General features: G+C 38.5%; 1 protein-coding gene and 1 pseudogene across 6 annotated transcripts in view; both read right to left on the bottom strand.

The window, feature by feature from the left end:
* Positions 1 to 21,128, bottom strand: part of LOC149205321 (SKP1-like protein 21) — a 288,166-nt gene that overhangs the window by 170,840 nt on the left and 96,198 nt on the right. For 5 of the 6 annotated variants that reach the window (XR_016252440.1, XR_016252442.1, XR_016252441.1 and 2 more), the window contains exons 6-8: positions 13,882 to 13,932; positions 7,872 to 7,978; positions 7,543 to 7,721 (exon numbers count right to left, since the gene is read on the bottom strand). Coding sequence is in view for 1 of the 6 variants with exons in the window: in XM_089394998.1 (XP_089251124.1) it covers positions 7,543 to 7,721; positions 7,872 to 7,978; positions 13,882 to 13,932 (337 nt within the window). In the remaining 5 variants the exon portion in view is untranslated. The remainder of the gene's footprint in view (positions 1 to 7,542; positions 7,722 to 7,871; positions 7,979 to 13,881; positions 13,933 to 21,128) is intronic. The other variant, XR_016252443.1, reaches the window with a different exon arrangement.
* LOC149205322 (putative glycosyltransferase At5g03795 pseudogene) lies at positions 18,967 to 20,708 on the bottom strand (annotated as a pseudogene).

The following is a 21,128-nucleotide window of genomic DNA, read 5'->3' on the forward strand; positions in this document are numbered from 1 at the left end:
CTAGTGAACATCCTTAGACTTTGCATTTGCACAATGATGGTGAGGGAAGATGATAGAGATGGCCCATCCAACTTCTAATGCATATCATTGACCTCAACTACTATGCTCCTCTTTTCCTATGGTTTTTATGAGATGTCACTCCTATGCCCCCTTCTAAAACAACACCCATGCTTTTGGGGAATCTATCACTTTGGTATTTGCTTATAACTCAACCAAACAAATTTAATATTGCCAAAAGTTTGCAACTCAATATAAACCCAGACATATTTCACACTCAAATTCATCTACCTAGTTAGAAAAATTGATCCTTCCCTAAGACAACTTATAGGAAAATTGGTGTTCACTACCATTATTTTTACTAAGGGAAAAAGAATCAAATCATGCATATTCGTTTGATATACCTATTTGGGATGATAAAATTACATAAATAAATGAAAAGGATAAATTGTCCAACTTTTCTTTTTGTACTTGAATGTTTTCGTTAGGGCATAAGCATATATAAACTAAAACAAACAAACATCTTACCCTTTTTTGTTGCTCCCAATTCATGTTCCAATTTGAACACAACCACTACACTCTTGTAGTTGTACCATATATAAAGAAGATCCATAAGTGGAATTGTAAACAATAAAATAAACATCCACATAAAAAAGCTACAAAAAGAAAACCTACAAAAACATGGCAATCAACCATATAATAGAACAACCCTGGGGAAAATTTTAACTTATACAAACTCGCCAAGGGCAACCCTCTCCAACTTCCATGTATCATTACTTCTCAATCCTGAATCCCGTTGCTCCTTTAGCCATTTGAATTTTTGGAATAAGGCATAAATATGTATAATTTCAAAACAACATAGTGCCTTTCCGACTATCTTGTATACCAAGTGTTGTTTACTCTTCTTGTAGTCTACCACTTGTTTATTTTTAATCATGACCACTATTTTCTCAAGATTGGACGATGTACACCAAAGTATGATAAGTGGAAGAAGGGATACCAAATGAACAATCATACCAAAACAACTAGATTAGGAATTTCCATTGAGTGAATATTTCTGGTCACCTCCCACTCAAACTCTAGAATTATAGTCTCCTTGAATCTACTAAATCACCCAGTAGCCACAATTCTCATTGCTCTCATTGGAACAAACACCCATGGTAAGTCAAATAACAGCGATTTGGATAAATATCAAATAAGATTAATTATTAATGTCCAACAAATGACCAAAAATATAGGTCAATGGAACATGGTAGTACATTCTCGATGCAAGCATACAGTCCTGCAACCCATTATTCAAGTAGACTTTGATGCCCACCCCTTCCGCCTCAATATCAACATTTCACTCGATTTCTTTCCCCCACAAAGTAATATCTTTCAGAGATTCAGCTGTCAAGAGAGACCTATACCCCTACCATGCACTTTGTTCCTCAGAGGACCTTGCTTCGGCTCACCCCTTAGCCCAGACACGAGGATGGTTCTCAAATGTTTCTTAACTTCTCAAGAGGTTGATCATCTCCCTAGAGCGTCTTCCCCCCTTTCAAATTCTCCCTTGCTACGTCGAGCCATCTCGTGTCACCTAGACATGTAATGAATCAATCCATCAGAGAGGACATCTACAGATTATACATTCAGGTCATTTGGACTTCCCAACCCAATGAGCCTAGGCCTGAAGATGTCCTTCTACCTTGAGCATTTCTTGGAGTTATAGCATAGCATCATCATATGCCCCGCACACATGCGCAGACATTCGATGCACTCACTCAAGATCCCATGGGACCAGCTTTGGGATGGTTCTCATTAACTCCAAGTGGAGACTGAACACCATACACCACAATCTGATAGGATTTGTCAGGTGTGTCACCTTCAAGGAGTCGAGACCAGAGACAAAGGAACACCACATTTTTAGGGACCCCCTATATTATGAGATCAAAGGGTGACTCCCTGTCTCTATAGAGATTCAGGAGGATCACTCTTTATCTTCTTCTGGTATCTGGACTAGAGATGCCTAGCCCTCTTCATCATTGAGATATTAAGACACATATCTCAGATCCCACATACCCCGATTCGGAAGATCACATCATACTTTCAAGTTGATCTGATTGATCAAAGCAACAAGTGATGAGCAGAGTTCCACAATATTTCCGATAGTAGAATGGTGAGACCTCGGGTCTCCCCACAGACCCCTACTTTTGCGACGCCACCCAATATCCTTGAGACCATTACAAAGGTGCTGAGCAACACATCAATTCACACACACCCTAAGTGTTAAAGGGATTAGTTCCAGACAATTCCCAATTAAGGTGCCCCCTTCCTGACAAATTCCTCCCCATCCCCAGGAGACCAACTAAATACTTATCTAAAGCTTCTTTCCTTCGGCCTCAAATATTAGGAGAATCCCTTGCTCAGACATCCCCCCAGGATCATACAGTGAAATACCTTGTTGGTGTTGGTAATACTTAGAAGGGGGTGAATCAGTGTTTCACTTCAGTTAGTTAATTTTGATCTTTAGATCATTGAATAACATTTGCATTAGGCCAAAACATAAATCAGCATCACATAACATGAACAGTTAACAACACCATTCAACAATGCACCACATGAAAGACAGGACACGAGATTTTTAGGTGGAGACCCTTCCGGGAGAAAAACCACCAAATGCTTTTAATATAGGTCTTTACTGCAGCCACTGGAAGGAGGCTCCAACCCCTTGGTTTATTAGCTCCCACTGAAAGGATGCTCCAATGCCCTGATTTACCAGCGCCAACTTAAAGGATGCTCTAACACCCAGGTTTACCCGCTCCAACTGGAAGGACGCTCCAATACCCTAGTTTTATCAACTCTGACTGAAAGGATGCTTCGACACCCTTCACATGCTCCAACCTGCCCTAGCACCACCCTGCCACCCTGAAGTATTTCCAGGCTCCAAACTAAAGGAGACTTCACTCCCATGCCTTGCGCCACCCACCCACCCTTGAAGATAGACGATAATTGAATAAGATTCCTTTGTCTTTATCACTACCAACTTTGCACAAAGCAGGGACGAATCAGGGACACTATCATTTCTAGAGACTGTACTATGCCTATTTTTGGACACTAGAGGCCATTTAGAGCCTCTTTGTTGATGTGTTTTGGATCAAAGATGTCGTGCACTCAGTGCTATTTTGGTTAAATGAGAAACGTCTCATATGGGTATAATGGTTTGGATTCACATGGATGCACATGAATATTGAAACGGAAAAACCTTGATACGCAGAATATATAAATATAAATATTTTATTAAAAATGATGAATAGATAGATGATGTCTTTTACAATGGGGTTTCCTGGCTTAAATACTGCCATGGACACCCTTTAGGAAAGGGCATGATCTTATGATCGTGCCCTTTCGCCTAACTAAACCTAAATTAAATAATAAACCTGAAATTAACTAAATTTTTACATAACATTGCCTTCCTCTCGAAAGAATGCTTTGTCCTCAAAGCATACGTAACGACGGATGTTGTTGACAAAATGATTCATTCTCCCAGAAGGCGTCTTCTTCGAGTAAGTCCTTCCACTTGATCAGATACTCCAAGATGATCAAAGTCACACACTTTAAAATATCTTGGATTAATCTCTCAATTCCCGCTTTTTGGAGATGTGGATATCGGTATGGCTTGATGTTGATGGGGTTTGACTCTGTTTTAACTTCTGTTCTACACTCAATTTCTGTATTAGGCGGCATCTTCATAGGTAGGTCTTGAATCTCTGGTGATTCTTCTCTGGTCATATTTGCAGATAACATTTCTAATTGGTGACATTGTATTGCATAAGCAGGTGCTCTTCTTCGACTCAACTTCATCATCTGAGATGATGATACAACATGATTTTCTGGTGCTTGGAATCCATGTAGTTTGTACTTCTGACCTCCCCATTTGAATTTTATAAATTGTACTTGATGGTTGGCGGCATAAGTACCTAAAGTTCGTAACCATTGGATACCTAAGACTACATCTACTCCTCCTAACGGTACTGTGAAAAACGGAGACTCTAAACTGAAGTCTTGAATCTGCAATTTAACCTTATGGCATTTTCCCACCTTTTCAATCTTTTTACCGTTAGCTATCATCACTTTCATGTTTGGTAAAGGAAATGAAAATATATTGAGTCTCTTTGCCACAGTTGTATCTGAAAAATTGTGTGTACTTCCAGAGTCGACGAGAACCACTACGTTGTTCTTCTTTATGTGTCCTTTTAACTTTAAAGTCTGAGGTTGTGATATACCTGTCATAGCTGATAATGATACTTGTGGAATACTTCCATCATCTAGTTCTGGTGAGAATTCTGGGGCGTCTTCTGTGTCTTCTACGTCATAATCTTCACTGTTTAAATCATTGGTTGCTTCACAATTATATAGGTTCTTTAGTTCTTTTCCTTTAGCACATCTATGTTTGGGGTCCCACTTCTCACCACAGCGTTTACATTTACCCTCTTTTATCCTTTGCATTTCCACATTATATTTTTCATCTTCACGACGATGTGGTGGAACATATCTTGTATTATTTGAGTCCACATACTGGGGTATCCTTCGTCTTGCATAAGCTTTTTCCGCTGTTGACCAAAATATTGGTTTGGATTTCTTTTCGGCTGTTTTTGCTTTTCGTCTTGCTTCTTCTATAGATGTAATATCATGCATCTCAAGTTCTGCTTGTAAATGGGTTTTGAGTCCCGAGATGTATGACTGAATTAGACGAGATTCTGATAACCCAGGTACTCGTGTTACTAAGGTCTCCCATTCTTGAGTGTATTCATCGACACTTCCTTTTTGTCGTAGTTTGATGAGTTTTGAAAAGAACTCTTCTTCCTTTACACCTTGGAATCTTTTGAAGAATGCATCTTTAAATTTCCTCCAGCTAATGACATGTGTTGTCTTTTTCCACCACATATACCAGTTATATGCTTCTCCCTCCATTTTCATGGATGCGTGTCTGAGCTTTTCGTCATCGTCAGTGATGTCATATATCTCAAAGTATTCTTCTGCTTTATTTATCCATGCAACATTGTTTTTTTCGTTCCCATCGAATTTAGGCATCTCAACCTTTACCCTCTTCTGGTATGTGGCTAATGGTTGAGCAAAAAGAGGGTGTTGATTAGTAAGGGTATCCCAAAGTTGCTTGTTTGTAAAGGCAGTGTTACTTGCTTCCTGGTGGTGTGTCGCTGATTTTTTTGGGGATTCAACCTTGTCATGAGAGTCTGTGGACTTAGTTGAATCTGACGAGAGATGTTCTTGATTCTCTTCACCTTCTTTCAGTAGTTGTTCGGGCGTACAATTCGACCTTTTACACAGAACTTTTAGCATTGTTAAGACCTCTTTGAAGTTTACTTCTGTTTGGACATGTTGACTTTCCATTTTTATCTCTATTCGATTTGTCGTATCTTCAAGATTTTTGATTTTGTCCGCTTGCTCCCCAAGCTTGCTCTCGACTTCATTTAATCTTTTACTGACCTCATCGTGGTTGTTATTTATCTTTTGCTCTGCATCCAACAACCTTTTTTGGAAATCCACCATTGTCATTGTCGACATTGAGCGGGTTTGCGGAGGCGTGTATTTATTTGCCAGCTAAAATATTTTTCCTTCCCTTCTCTTTTTTTTTTTTTTTTTAAATAATTAAATTAAATTAATTTAATAATTTAATTTAATTAATTATTATATATATATATATATATATATATATATATTATTAAATTAAATTAAATTAATTAAATTAATAAATTTTTTTAATTAAATTAAATTAATTTAATAATTTAATTTAATTAATATATATATATATATATATTTTAACTTATAATTAAATTATAGAATATATATTATATATAACTTATACATATAATTATAATATTGTATATATTATATATATCCTAGGGACAGTTACGTCCACCAAAAGGTTACGATCAATGCTTCCACGAATCGATTTATAAAGGGATGTGACTTATTGAAGTCAATGAAACGGGTGGGGTGAACGAAATAAGGCACAACGAATGGGCACAGATAACGAGTGGTGAACTGGTAGTCGGAAGCACGAGAGAGGAATGGACGGCGGTTGGCGTGGGTCACGGGTGGTCGGGAACGAGGGTTGGATATAAGTGAACAGAGAATAAGCAGTCGGGCTAGCAATCGGTGAACAGCAGTGGTAGGAGATGCGACGGAGATAGCAACGGTTGTTGGGACTGGTGCGGACGTAGAGAATGTGTGGTCGTGGTTGCGGGAACAACGGAGGGGAAAGCGTTGACACAGAAAAGGAGCAGCAGAATGGTGACAACGGCTGGTACGCGACGATGAAGTGGTTAATCGACTGAGTGTGTGGCTGCTGCGATTGAACTGGACGCCACAAACGACGACTGAGGCAGTTTGGCCTGGGACGGAAGCGAGAAAGCAGCGATCAACCCGCTCCGATACCAGATGAAACGGAAAAACCTTGATACGCAGAATATATAAATATAAATATTTTATTAAAAATGATGAATAGATAGATGATGTCTTTTACAATGGGGTTTCCTGGCTTAAATACTGCCATGGACACCCTTTAGGAAAGGGCATGATCTTATGATCGTGCCCTTTCGCCTAACTAAACCTAAATTAAATAATAAACCTGAAATTAACTAAATTTTTACATAACAAATATGCATGTTTTTTATTCAAAATTTGAACATTTTATGTAATTTTTGGTCAACCAGATTTTTGGTCCAGTTTTTTCTTGTTCACATATTTGGGGTCAACCAGTTCGATGACCAGTCTGCCTCTGATAACACTTATTCACGGATACATGGCTGTAGAAGTTCCCTAGGCTACGCCAAAAGCATAAAACAAAACAACACATGAATTAAATGAAATAGAAGATTCGATGACTTTTCTTTGTACAACATCAAATCATAAATCCTAAATTCAAAAATCACACCGACCCTGAATATTGAAAGTGTAAATAACTTGCTAACCAAATAGGAAAATGTTTGAATATCTAACCAGTGACTGGTGCATGTCCTGAAAAGAAAATGCAGTCCTGCCTATGAAGTACAATAATATGTACACCTTCTGTTCAATGCATATGCAACCAACATTTCATCACTATAATCATTATGCAGCACTAAAGGATATACACCACGTTCCAATTAATGGGTTAATTTGTGACAATATGCCATCACTACAGACAACTATCTTGGCTGTTATATACTAACTCAGAATGAGTTCTAAACCTATTCAGCTATGCCCTGAACCAAAGCACCAGCTATATAGAAAGAATGAAATCTGGAAAAGCTAACCATTGAAGGGAATTTATAACAGTCTGCAAAAGAAGAGTAATTTTCAATTTCTACTAAAGGATGAAGCCTAGCATCTTGTTCAAGAAAAAGGAAACCAAACTAGTGCAATATAATTAGTCTTAAGCATCACTTTTTCCGGTTAATGAATTTATTAATTTACATGCAAGGATTCCAACAATGTGTTTTATCATGTGTAGTGAAATTTTGATAAAATTAAAATGTACAAGGAACTGAATTAGACCAGTACCTATCAAGTTTTTCCCTCATTATTGGGTCCATTTCATCATCATTGTCAGCATCATCGAAGTCGCCTGAAAATTTGTCATCAGCAACTTCTTGAACTCTAGAAATCTTGTTAATATTAGGTGTGCAGATATTGCCCTGTATCTCCCCATTCTCATGAGAATCATTTGCTTCGGAAATGGACTGTTGTAATACAGAAACAAAATATAATTTATACATCAGTAACTGAATTAAGTGATACTACTAATTAGCTAAAACGCAGGTATTCCCTAACTATTACATTCATGATGCACAAGTATACTTAAAAGAAAAGTGTTTTTCCCTAATACCAACCTCCACATGGTTCCCATTTGAACTTCCTAATGTGTTTTCTTTTGCATGCTCTTTCTTCTTTCTGTTCTTTTTCTTCTTGCATTTCCCTCCTCTGCTTCCTTTCAAATCTGCATATGCAATGTAGCTCCAATTAAAATAATTACAACCACCCTTGGACAAGCAAGAAATAGTTCCCTCGATGTTTCAACCATGAAATATAATACAGTAATGCAATTGGGAGAAAATTGAATAACTTAAACAACCATATAAGTAAGGAAGCAGAACCACCAGTTCAAGGGCAAGGATACCTATCCAGTATTCCAGTTTAACAGTGCTAAACAATTATTCATATATACTGGACTTCCAGAACATTCTGACAATGCTCCTACCATTTCATAGTCCTTCCAGGCCAATAGTTTTCAGCTGACCGCAGATTTGAGGAATGAAACTATTCTCAATGCACAAATGATTGTTATCTGAACCCTTTTGTCATACAGGCAGACATTAGTGCACACTGCAAACTCTGTTGCTTGAGAGAAATTGTGAGACTATCTCACACGGAGAAAATTTCATTCATAGAAGATGTTGAAAAAATAAAGGAATAGCCCTATATCCATCATTAGTCTCAGATATTTCCAAAGAAGTACCGGACATTGCTCATAAATGGAGGCACCTTGTTTGTTTCAAATTGTTAGAATTTCTAGCTAGCATTTTAGTCATTGAACTTGATCCTAAAGCTAGGATTACCTAATTTAATTTAATCCAAATGCAAGATTAATACAGCCTTTACATGCCTTTAACCAAAGTTATCCTTTTACTTTAGACAGTTTCTCTAAATCATGATGTACATGTGTACACTACAAAGCCTGAGATTCCCATCTTAAATGCAATGATTATTCATCTCAACTCGGTCTTGAGGTTGATTATTTCATCATCAGAAATTACCAAATCAAATATACAACTTCTTGTCGCATGCTGCAGATCCATTTTCATTATAACCAAGCTTAAATAGGGGGTTGACAACTCATCATCAAAGATCAACACCTCTGACAACTAAATTACCAAAAACATCCCCTGATGAGGTTTTTCACACTGACAATGTAATGTTCCCAAATTTTGGATTACCTTGTGATGTGGTTGGGAGGGATTTCCAGGCTTGTGTCAGCCCGGTCATAGGAGCGGGATTATTCCATTGGTGGGCCCAAAGGGTTTTAGAGGAGTTTTATGGGTCCGACTGGGATCGCTTGCCACATTTCATCATCAGGATCAGTTCTGCATGGTTCTCTCTTGGTTCCGCTGCATTTTGATGATTTTGGTAAAATGGAGTTATTAACAGAGATAATTTAATTAATTATGCTTAAGGTGTTGTTTCGGGCTGATTACTTGGAGAAACACATTAGTGTAAAAGCTCATTGGTATTGGGGAGAAAATATCTACAGGGCAGGATGATGAAAATGGGCCGTGGGTGGCCGGTGTGACCACGGAGGCAAACTAAGCATTTTCCGAGAATAAAAGTGACTTGAATTAGTTAATAAAGTCACTTTATTAAATAAATAACGGGAAAGTGCTTTTATTATTTAATTAGGGAAAAGGTAAAATGGTGGCAAATGAATTATAAAAAGGGAAATGAGGGGGGTCTCTCCTCATTCTTGCATTTGCTCACTTGAGGAAAAGAAATTTGGAGAGCTCTTGAGAAAAAGTCTAGGGTTTTCGGAAAACCCTCTTTGTTGGTTGCTAGTTTCGGTGTTGAAACTTGAAACCATACACCCTAGCTAGTTTTCAAGGGAAAAATTGTTACTTATTGGGGGCTGAATCCTGTACCTTAAGATGCAAAGTTATTTGTGGGATTTCTCGTGTTTATTTTGGAAGACAGACAGCTGATAACCTACAGCATAGGTGTTTAATAAAAGTCGGCTGTCTTATACTCTCATTCTCTCTCTCATATCACAAGCACCTATCAGCGAATACTTCTGTTTGTGAAGGGGCTCAAATCTGATAAAAAGGGACAGCATATACTCATTGTTGAGAACAAGTTGAAGGCTGGAAAGGGTCACTGTTCACCATACTATCCTATCTCTGTTGGCTGGGACTTTAAACTCATACTCCAGGTGCTATCTTACAGCCTATCTGAATGTACATTTTGCTGATATTTATGATGATATTTATCTTTATATTGTGGTATCCTTCTTCATCGCTGATATGTACCTTTCTGAGCATAGTAAAAAATACATATTGCAAGCAGCTATCAGTGAACACTTCTGTTTGTGAAGGGGCTCAAATCATAAAAAGGGACAGCATATACTCATTGTTGATGACGAGTTAAAGGCTGGAAAGGGTCACTGTTAACCATACTATCCTATCTCTGTTGGCTGGGCCTTTAAACTCATATTCCAGGTGCGATCTTACAGCCAATCTGAATGTACAGTTTGCTGATATTTATGATGATGTTTATCTTTATATTGTGGTAGCCTTCTTCATCGCTGATATGTACCTTTCTGAGCATAGTAAAAAATACATATTATTCTGTGGAATCATTTTTCATGGTGTACTCTTAGTACCGAGTTCATTTCTTTTGAGATAAATGTCAAATGATAAAAAGTGCACCTACAGCCATGGACACACTAACTGTTTGACAAAAGACCACAAAGACTACTTCAAGTAAAACTCAGAAATATTTTGGTAAAAAATTTAGATATCCCAAAGGGACAGACAGGTGCCATTTCACAAGTCATTGAACTTGATCCTTGACTTAGCTAATTTACTTTAATCAAAATGTAAGATTAACACAACCTTACATATATCTTGCCCAAAGTTCTTACGGTTACCAAGCATAGTACTGACCTTTTACTTTAAACATATTCTCTAAACCATGATGCATACACTACAAGGCCTGAGATTCCCATCTTAAATGCAACGATATTCCTCCTAACACTGAGTCGAGGTTCACCATTCCATCATCAGATGTTACAACAACATACATACAACTTCATGTCACAAAGCCTGCCAAGTGCACATGCTGCAGATCCATTTTCATTCTAACCAACCTTAGATAGGGGCTTAACAAATCATCATCAGACATCAGCACATCTGCAAACTATATTACCACAACACTCTCCCAGCAAAAGGTTTTACACTGACAGGTCCCATTTCACAATTACTTTTACATTTTTTTCAGGGGCAGGTCTTAGTGGACCCCACTACTAATGTAAACATTAAAAAATAAATAACAAAAAAATACCTCCAAACTGCTAAAACCCTCCAACCTTAAATTTTTGAATGAAAGTTCATCTTCAATCGGAGCAGTCTTTTTCTCGTTCAGCACCAGACAGCTACCTCTTATATACATGAGACCACTAGATATTAGATATATTATATTTTATTTCTACAGCTTGATGATTTGCAAGTGACACTTGGCATCATTCTTATTGTGGTTTGGTTTTTTTCATACGTTATAAAGAGAAATTATAGTGGTTTATTAAATGTAATCATTTTCCCTTTCCCCACCTAGATCCTAAAAGAATGGAAATATTGATTGTCTTCAATGTAATCATGTTCTTTTTACATTACCTATATTCTAATGAGTAATGACAAATTTTGGTTGTGCAGTGACTTTTTACACAGATTATTGCGACTCTAAAGGTAGATACGAAATCTCTTAATTAGTTTCTTAACAAACTTCCTCTTATAAACAGACAAGAGCCTTGAGAGACTTCTTAACCACAATCAACTATAATGCCAAATCAGATGCAAGAATGGCAACATAATTTTCTAGGTATATTTCATCTGGCCATGGCTTTAAGCATCCCTTGAGTTTAAATGACAATTGATGGACAATCAAATGATCCCATGGATAAAACAATAGAAAATCTGCTTACTATGTACATAATGACAGGAGCTGATACTAAAAAGAAACAGGCCCAGAAATTTCCTTGAATTCTAATGCAAAGCCCCATTATTGGTTCTTTGCAACAATAGTGCTTTAAGAAACTTGTTACTCCTGTACTATGAGATAGCCAGGATCCCCAGTTTTATAAAAAGTCCACATTACTAATCCAAGAGACATGTCTACTCAGATTGAATGCCAACCCCATCATAATGAAGTCAGTGTTTACATCATCAAAAAATATCCTTGATATACTGCCTGTTTTACATGTAACAATTTTTGCGTAGCTAGCACTTTGGAAAAGCAACAACGAAAAGATGGCAAATGACAGACTAAAGTAGAAAACATTAATCCCCTTTGACTATCTCAATGTGCAGAATAATGTTTACTTTCAGTTCCTTATAGAAAATCTGTCTACTATGTAGATAATGACAGAAGCTGATACTAAGAAGAAAACGGCCCAGAAATTTCCTTGAATTTTAATTCAAAGCCCCATTATTGGTTCTTTGCAACAACAGTGCTTTAAGAAAGTTGTTACTCCTGTACTATGAGATATGCACAATCCCAAGTTTTATAGGAAGTCCCCATTGCTAATCCAAGATACAAGTCTACTCAGATTGAATGCCAACCCGATCATAATGAAGTCAGTGTTTACATCATCAAAAAATATCCTTGATATACTGCCTAACTATAATTCCCTATGACTATAATGCCAAATGGGATGCAATGAATGGCAACATAATTTTCTTCGCATATTTCATTCGGCCATGGCTTTAAGCATCCCTTGAGTTTAAATAACAATTGATGGATAATCAAATGATCCCATGGATAAAACAATAGAAAATCTGCTTACTTTGTAGATAATGACAGGAGCTGATACTAAGAAGAAAAAGGCCCGGTATTTTCCTTGAATTCTAATGCAAAGCCCCATTATTGGTTCTTTGCAACAACAGTGCTTTAAGAAACTTGTTACTCCTGTATTATGAGATATGCATGATCCCAAGTTTTATAAAAAATCCCCATTGCTAATCCAAGATATTGAATGCCAACCCAATCATAATGAAGTCAGTGTTTACATCGTCAAAAAATATCCTTGATATACTGCCTGTTTTACATGTAACAATTTTTGCGTGGCTAGAACTTTGGAAAAGCAACAACGCGAAGATGGAAAATGACAAACTAAGTAGAAAACATTAATCCCCTATGACTATCTCAACGTGGAGAATCATGTTTACTTTGAGTTCCTTATAGAAAATCTGCTTACTATGTAGATATTGACAGGAGCTGATACTAAGAAGATAAAGGCCCAGAAATTTCCTTGAATTCTAATGCAAAGCCCCATTATTGGTTCTTTGCAACAACAGTTCTTTAAGAAAGTTGTTACTCCTGTACTATGAGATAGGCACGATCCCAAGTTTTATAGGAAGTCCCCATTGCTAATCCAAGATACATGTCTACTCAGATGAATGCCAACCCGATCATAATGAAGTCAGTGTTTACAACATCAAAAAATATCCTTGATATACTGCCTGTTTTAAATGTAACAATTTTTTCTTAGCTGGCACTTTGGAAGAGCAACAACGCAAAGATGGAAAATGACAAATTTAGTAGAAAACATCAATCCCCTGTCACTATCTCAATGTGGAGAATAATGTTTACTTTCAGTTCCTTATGTATCTGTTTTATTTATCAGGAAATTGCCTAGAGTGTTCAAGGGAGTAGACCAACGCAAGGTCTCTGGGAAAAGGGACTTAGACAACTTTCCAAGCAGTATGAAAAAGAAAATATGCTTTTAAATGCGAAGGAAAATACCTCAAGTAATTCAACCATATGACCTCTCATAGGGTCTAACAGTCATGATCAGAGATCAGAAGGCCAAAAAAAATGGAGCTTAGATGTTAGGAAAGGTATAGGAGAGGTTGGCAAAGGAAAGTGGACTCTAGAGAATTGTTGTTGGCTAATGAAAATAGAAGGTCAACGTGGAAATTAAAATGTTTGAAATCAGTTATACTTAAGAGCCTGATAGGCAAAACCTAGTAAACAGGGCTACTTCACTATGCCAGGGGGCATAGGGTTACAAATCCACCTCAAACATGGACAACAGCAATATCAAGAGAAACTAACAAAGCTTTAAAAACATTTTTTCACCTTTGCTGTCACCAGAATCTTCACTTGTATGTAGTTCCCATGTACCTGGGGCTGATAACCAGCAATATAAGCACCAAGTCATAAGTGGGAAACAAATTACAAACATTTAAGAGAATTTTTTTAACACAATGCTATTAATTACACCAAAGATGGCATTTAGGTACAAGGAGACACACCGACAGGAGTCTAGTTTAAGTCCATACCAAAGCCAAGCATCATCAAACCAAACATAACCAGAGAACTCATCCGCTATAGACATACAAAGGTCTTGTCAACTTATTTTTGTGGTGAGTTTGCAAATGAAAATGAAATACATCAATTGTTCCACTATTTATGAGGATACCAATAATACTCAACTCCTGATATAGATAAATGTTACCTAGAATTTCCGAAGCCAAAAGTTTGGGATTTCAAGCCCATCAAACAAATGTCTTATCTCTAAAGTTTTTGGCTCTAAGGACAGTAACTAATTCATTCCAATTCGAAAAATGGATGACTGAAACATAATACTTATACATTCAATCATACAGACCAGAATTTAATCCAAAATGATCAGTGAAGAGGGTAAAGGGAAGCATGACCCTTTGTTGTTAGCTTCTCAGGTTACTCTGAAAGTGTTTACAACATGCTTGGAGGTACTTCATTTGAAGTGGAATGCATGATATGATGCCTACATTTGGTTGTATCTTAGTAGACATACACATTGGAGATAGCATTCTCACGAATTGCTATCTCAAAACTTAAGTGGTGTGCTTCCGTAGGAGGTTAGAATCCTATGTAGCATAGTGACATTCTATATGACGTACACATGGAGGACTTGGTTGTTGCCTAAGAAGAGAACGTATTTGAAATAGGAGCGTTGAGGAAAAGAGGTAGCGAATGTTCAGCCCTATGTATCATGGGATCACTTGGTTGCTTAAATGGAAGCTAGCGCTTCACTTGAGTATACTTGGATAGAGGAGCATTTATGGAGGTGTGATGGACCAGAAGTAGTGTATGGCTTAGGAGATAGTGTCGGAGCGCCTAAGACCTCTGCAGGAAAGCATTGGACCTTTTCTTATGGAGCACTCACCTTCAAACCGTTGCTTGCTTGATGGAAGTACTTACCTTGGAACTTGGTGTGTCACATTAGTGTTGGAGTGCTTCACATGTGAACCTATCTAGCATAAGTTAGGTTGCTTCCCTGTGAACCTTGTGCACTTAACTATTGTTGATGTCCCTTGCCTATCATATATATATAAGGGGAGGAAAGCATCATTAGTTTCATTCATATTCAATCACACATCCTACTTTAGAGATGTGAACTTGAGCAAAAGAGCAACCCCATAAGTTGAAACAATGAGCAGCTCTTGCTTATTGTTGCATTTACTTAATGTTGTAACCAACATTCGTAGTATGCCGCCAAGCTGGCCTTGACATTGTTTGATGGGCGTTACTTGTTCCGATGTCCAAATGGCGATGGTCATCCCCAAGATGACAGGGGAGGGGATGTGTACTCATTCTTGGAGCCCCAACACTAGAGAGAGAAGGTGTACCCATTTAGCCATTGAGAGGGAGACGTAGGGCACCTAGCACATGGTTTTTTGACATGGAGGCATTTTGAGGCACTTATTGAGGCTTCCCCTCAACATTTGAAGTTGATTGTGATGGTTGAGCATCTCCTTAGCCCATTCCACATCTTGTTGTGGAATTTATTGCTCAAAAAAGAGATGATGTCAAACTTGTTGAGGAAATCGAACCACACCCATGGGCATTTATGGCATTATTTTATTGTTTTGAGCTAAGTCACCTGACACAGGGATTCGGGATTTGAGTGTCGGATACGAACATGTTGATCCCCCGGAACAAGACACGTTCGGATACGTTATATATTATTTTATTAAAATATATATATATATATATATATATATATATATTAAAAATTAGATATTTCTTAGAGAAATTCTCATTCATGATACAAATTCATTGGTTTCAAACATAGATCTTGAATCTAGATGTAAATTTTACTGTTTACAAAGTAACGTTATGCATAGTACATACAAAATTCAAATACAATTGTAATTTGTGACATGTCACATAAATGATAAATCATAAATTTTGAATTCATAATACATATTCAATTCATTAATGATCCAATAGGGGAAAGACAAGATAGTAAGATAAAGATATTGACTGTAGTTTTCTCATTAGGTCATCAAAATCAAAATGTGTTACATAGGTAGTACAATGCCAATGGAAAATAGAAATAGAAAATACAAAACAACTACAAGTGTACAAGCCTCAAGGCAGTAGGTAGCTCATGACTCATGAGTCATCAATCCTCATAGTCATCATCAAAATCAGCATCATTGTCCTCATCATAATGGTCACCACTGCTCTCTGCTGCATCCTCCTTCGCTATATCCAAAGTCATCTCTGCATCTACTGGTCTGGAGGATGACCCCTCTACAGTATCACCATCATCAAATGTGACAGGCTCTAGCATTAGATCATTGAGATCCATGTTGGCCAATGCCAACTCAACACTGTTGTCGAGACCCATATCATCAGAAAAGACATCCCACATCTTTGTCTTTCCCTTCAACCACTCATCCCTCTGCCTGTAAATAAGATGAAGGTTGGTGCACACATACACCATTGTCTCTGCCCTGGATTGCTCGAGCCTGCTCTTCTTAACACTATACAAATTCCCATGTGCTCTAATTCCTCTCGCAACAATAAGATGAAGTCCCCTGAGAGAGGAGCCTCATGGCTATCTGCTATAGAGGAGGGCTTGTTGCTCCATGATTTGCCCACCAAGAATAGGGCTTCTTAGCACCCCTGTCTCTAATCAGATCATATCCTGCAAATCGACCAGTGCCAGTGGAAAACTCTGCAAAGGCATCCTCCACCTCATCAAGCAATGTTCTATCTTGAAAAAACCCGCCTAAATGCATCTTTCCTCTCTTGTGAGATTTCACCATCAATGTGAGGAGGGAATCTGCAAGAAGGTCCACCATTTAGCCACTCATGGCTATAGTATTTTGGATTCAATGAGTGAGCCAAGCAATGTAAAGGTGTGCAATTCTTGTCCCATCTATTGACAAGAACATCCTGTATAGTGGTGAAGAAGGCCTCTGGTGATGTCTCATACTCGGGGCACTCACTCTATAAAATAATGCTCCTCACAGACTTGATCATGGAATCCCATCCCTCATAAACCTCTCCTAGGATAGGTTGGTCTATATCTGCAAATCGAAGCAAGGGAATGATAGGGTCCATGATCTGAATAAGTAGATCTACCCTCTCCCACCAAGCATCATCTAGCATTGTGTCCTTCACTCTTATAGAGGCTAATTGATCTGTCTTTCTCCAAAAAGACCAAAACTCTGAAATAACCATGGCCCCAAGAGCGGTCTTGAGTCTTGACCTCCCTCAACCTCTTCAACATGATGAATGAAGAGGCAAACCGTGTATCTGCAACCTTCAACAATGATAGATTGTTGTACTCCTTGTAGATAGTGAGGGCATTTGTATGATTTTGTAAAAGTTACGGATATGTCGTGCATCCTCAACAATGTTACCAATCCAAAGCACATCAGAAAAAATGGATTTTCGTGCTAAGTTCAATGAATGGGCAATGCAAGGTGTCCAAAACACTTGTGGATATTTAGATTCCACAATCATGCCAACAGCCTTGCAAACAGGTGCATTATATGTAATGATTTGCACACAAAAATCAACCCCTACATCTTCAATAACTTTAATAAACAACTCACCCATATATTGTGCATCCTTGTATTCTCCAAGTGCATCCACCGCTTTCAAGAAAATTGAGCCATTCAAGGAAGACACTATGAAGGTAAATGAGTGGGTGTCGTGCTGGATCTGTCCATCCATCAGACACAATGTTATCCCCAAATGTTGGCCATGATGCTTTAATAGGCTCAAGTATTTTTTGCACCTCTTTTTTTGCCTTCATCAACAATGTGGTTCTAAGCTTCTCTGAACCAGGAGGAACATACCCTAATGGAGCCCCTTGCGTTAGAGCTCGGCGCATCTCACTAAATAGAGGTGAGCATGCAACATTAAAGGATATGAAGTTTTGACAGAAGAGCAAAAAAAAAAAAAAAGGCAATGGCGAGATCAAGCTCTTCTCGTTCCTCCTTTTGAAAAATCTTATCCATTGGACCAAGTGAAATTGACTTTCTTTTTGCTGCTTGTCCCCCGTAAGAACTCTCAAATGGGAATTTGTTGTTGCCTTTCCTCAAAAATGGAAGGGGGTCATCATTCTTGGTTTTTTTTTTTTAATTTTGCAGCCACATTTTCCATACCAACATTGGACTCTCTTTCCATTTCTTTCCTCTTTTATAAAGCCACTTTTGTACAAGCTCCAACTCCACAACCTAGTAAAGCCAACAAATAGCCTTTCACGTGGAACCATGTGCTCGTGAAAGTATTGTGGCAAAAGTTGCATCTCCAATTCACATTGCCTCCTCCCTTCACCTTGTTGCTTGGCCCTTGTTCTCTTGTGACATATTTCCACAATGGATATTTCTCAATGTTACATTGAGGAGGAAGTCTTCCCTCAACATTAGTTGCAATAGAGGGAATATTGTTGGACACCTAATCCTAAATGGTTAGTGTGGAAGTTGAATGGACAAAGCAGTCCAAGAGACCTTGGGATCTGAAACCCAAGAGTCACATATTTGTACTATAAATGTACATCTATTGTTAATAAAAAATTGAATTCACTGATTTATCTTTCATATTGTTTGCTGTCCATGTGTGTTTAACATGGTATCAGAGCCATGATGAGTGGCCTGTTTTCCCTGAGCAACTGGTCTGAGTTGCCTTGAATAGTGCTGACTAGAGCTGGCCTAGTCTTCTGTAACGCTCCATTAATTCTGCCATCCCTGCGCTGTACCTGCGCCCTGCTCTTCTGAAGCTGCATACAAAATGATGTCAGAGCTGAAACGGTAACGCTGCCTGAAACACTGCTGAGTGAAACGCACGCTGCCTGAAGACTCTTTTTCTGAAGACTACCAGTATAATCGCTGGCTCAGTTGGAGGAGTTGCACTGATAGCAGTAGCGCCAGTGCTGAATTGAAACGCCTGGTAATGTATGGTCTCAGAGCTAACGTATGGTAACGTATGGTATGGTAACGTAGTATCCCAATTCCGCTTGCGCGTTACTCAACAAAACTCTTCATTTTCGTTTGATTCTCCTTTTGGTCTGCGTGTCATTCAAACTGCTCCGACCTCCCTCCACTTCGCTGTGCATTTCAAATCGAATAATAGATTGCTGTAGCATGTACAATCCGATACTCCGCCTTGTCCAGTAATGGCGGCATCATCGATTCTTTAATGAATTTCTTCAGTACATCACTGAAGGGGAGAACATAGCTTTTGGAAATTATGACGGGCACACATTCACTGTAAATTGCCTCCACAATTCGAGGGCTGGCCACTTCGTATCCACTTGGGCATAGGCAGTATTTGCTCTTCTTCATAAACTCATGATAAGATGATCCACTGGGGACACGCTCACTGACATGTATATCACTATCAGTGCCCTCTTTCCAATGCTTGAACAATAGGGGTCTCACAGGTCCATGATTTCCACCCGCAAAGAATGCCAAAATAGGTCTCTCCAGAGCAGATTGACCACCAACCAAGCCAGTCATTTCACCAGTATATAAATTCATCTCTGGAAGTGTTACATCTTTTGTCGGATTGAATCCTTCTGAAGCATTGGCATTACACAGAACACGAATTGAATTGTTGTACAATAATGGATTTGCGCTAGATGCAATCGGTGCCCAGTCGTGGCATGACAGCATGAAATGATCGGCCCCCTGACTTCTGTTCCAAAACGAGTACTTGTTGGCAACCATGTGAATATAATCTGCCATGAAGCGTTGTAAGGGCTTGAGATCATATGAATAGGGCTTGTAAATGTAGCTCACCATCAGGGTTACGCTGAAGGGAAGAAAAAAAACATGGGCATCCTCCGGATTCGATGTCAGGAACCGATTCCCCAGTTCAAGCTCGTCAATGAACCTGCCTTCCGTCGTATAGATATTCTTACACGGCCCAATGTGTACCAGAGGCGGTTCCCCATCTCGGTATAAGAAGATCTTGAAACGCTTCCACATTTCCCAATAGCTCTGATGAAAGGCAACGACATTTTTGTAGATGTCACTAGTGGAAATGTTACCCCCGGGTGCCCCTTTCTGTTCTCCATGCAAAACCGCTCTCCTTATTGAAGCCCGAGCGCGCCTCAGGTCGATTTCCACCTTCGGAATACCACGTCTTTCTTGCTTCTCATTGACAGGGCTTCTGTTATGAGGAACTACAGCAGGTGAACCGACCAAGGATGAACCATGCGAAGGCAATCCATAATTCGGTATTGCATGAGATTGTGATGAAATATACGATAACAGTAGATTAACATGATATGTGTCAAAGATGGAAAAGCTGGCGATGATTAATACCAGAACCAGGGCGAGACTCCACTTAAGGCTGCGCACTCCCTCCATAACAGCCAGTCTTCATGGCACATCGCCACCCCCCACTTATATGGGGGTAAACGCCCAAATTTCTGGAGTTAACGCTGATAGATGATTTGTAAGTCAAATTTTTTATGACTTGGCACATGCTCAAGCAGATTTTAAGAGCAGTATTGAAGCCACCTCGAAGCAGATTTGGTGTTGTCCATGGAACAATTTGAAACAACCTCTGAGTGAAGTGATTCGTGGAGAAGTGATCAGCATTGTGAAGTGAATTTGAAGCATTTTTGAAGACATTTTTGGAAGTCATTTTTTTGCAAGTTTCTTGTAGAGATTTTGGAGCAGTTCCTTGTAGAGATTTTGCATGATTTCCATAGCAGCTAGATGCTCTGAAGTTTGAAGTTGAGGACAGCGCTCATCTTCACATTTATATATATATTTTTTTTTGCATTGGTGATGTTATGCTCCAGTTCATTCTTGAAACGAACTGTGGACTGTTGATTTACCATGTGCCCAATTGTACCAATGTTTATTGTAGCTTGACGAGAAATGTTTATTGTAGTTTAACTTGGTAACATCCAGCTTACTCAGGTCCTGCTCCATCAACCATTTTCGCGACATTGTTGCCACTTGATAAGCCCTTACAATATCTTGTAGTAAGAGTACAATATTATTTTTCTGTTGCTGTTGCCTCAGTTGTGTTTTTTAAGTGACATTGAAGAAAAATGGCCAGACTTGAAGATGCATTAAAGTTAT

Source organism: Pinus tabuliformis, chromosome 1_2 (genome assembly GCF_031772625.1).
Source record: "Pinus tabuliformis cultivar Carrire ecotype Pingquan chromosome 1_2, CPIR1, whole genome shotgun sequence".
In the NCBI taxonomy this organism is placed as follows: Eukaryota; Viridiplantae; Streptophyta; class Pinopsida; order Pinales; family Pinaceae; genus Pinus; species Pinus tabuliformis.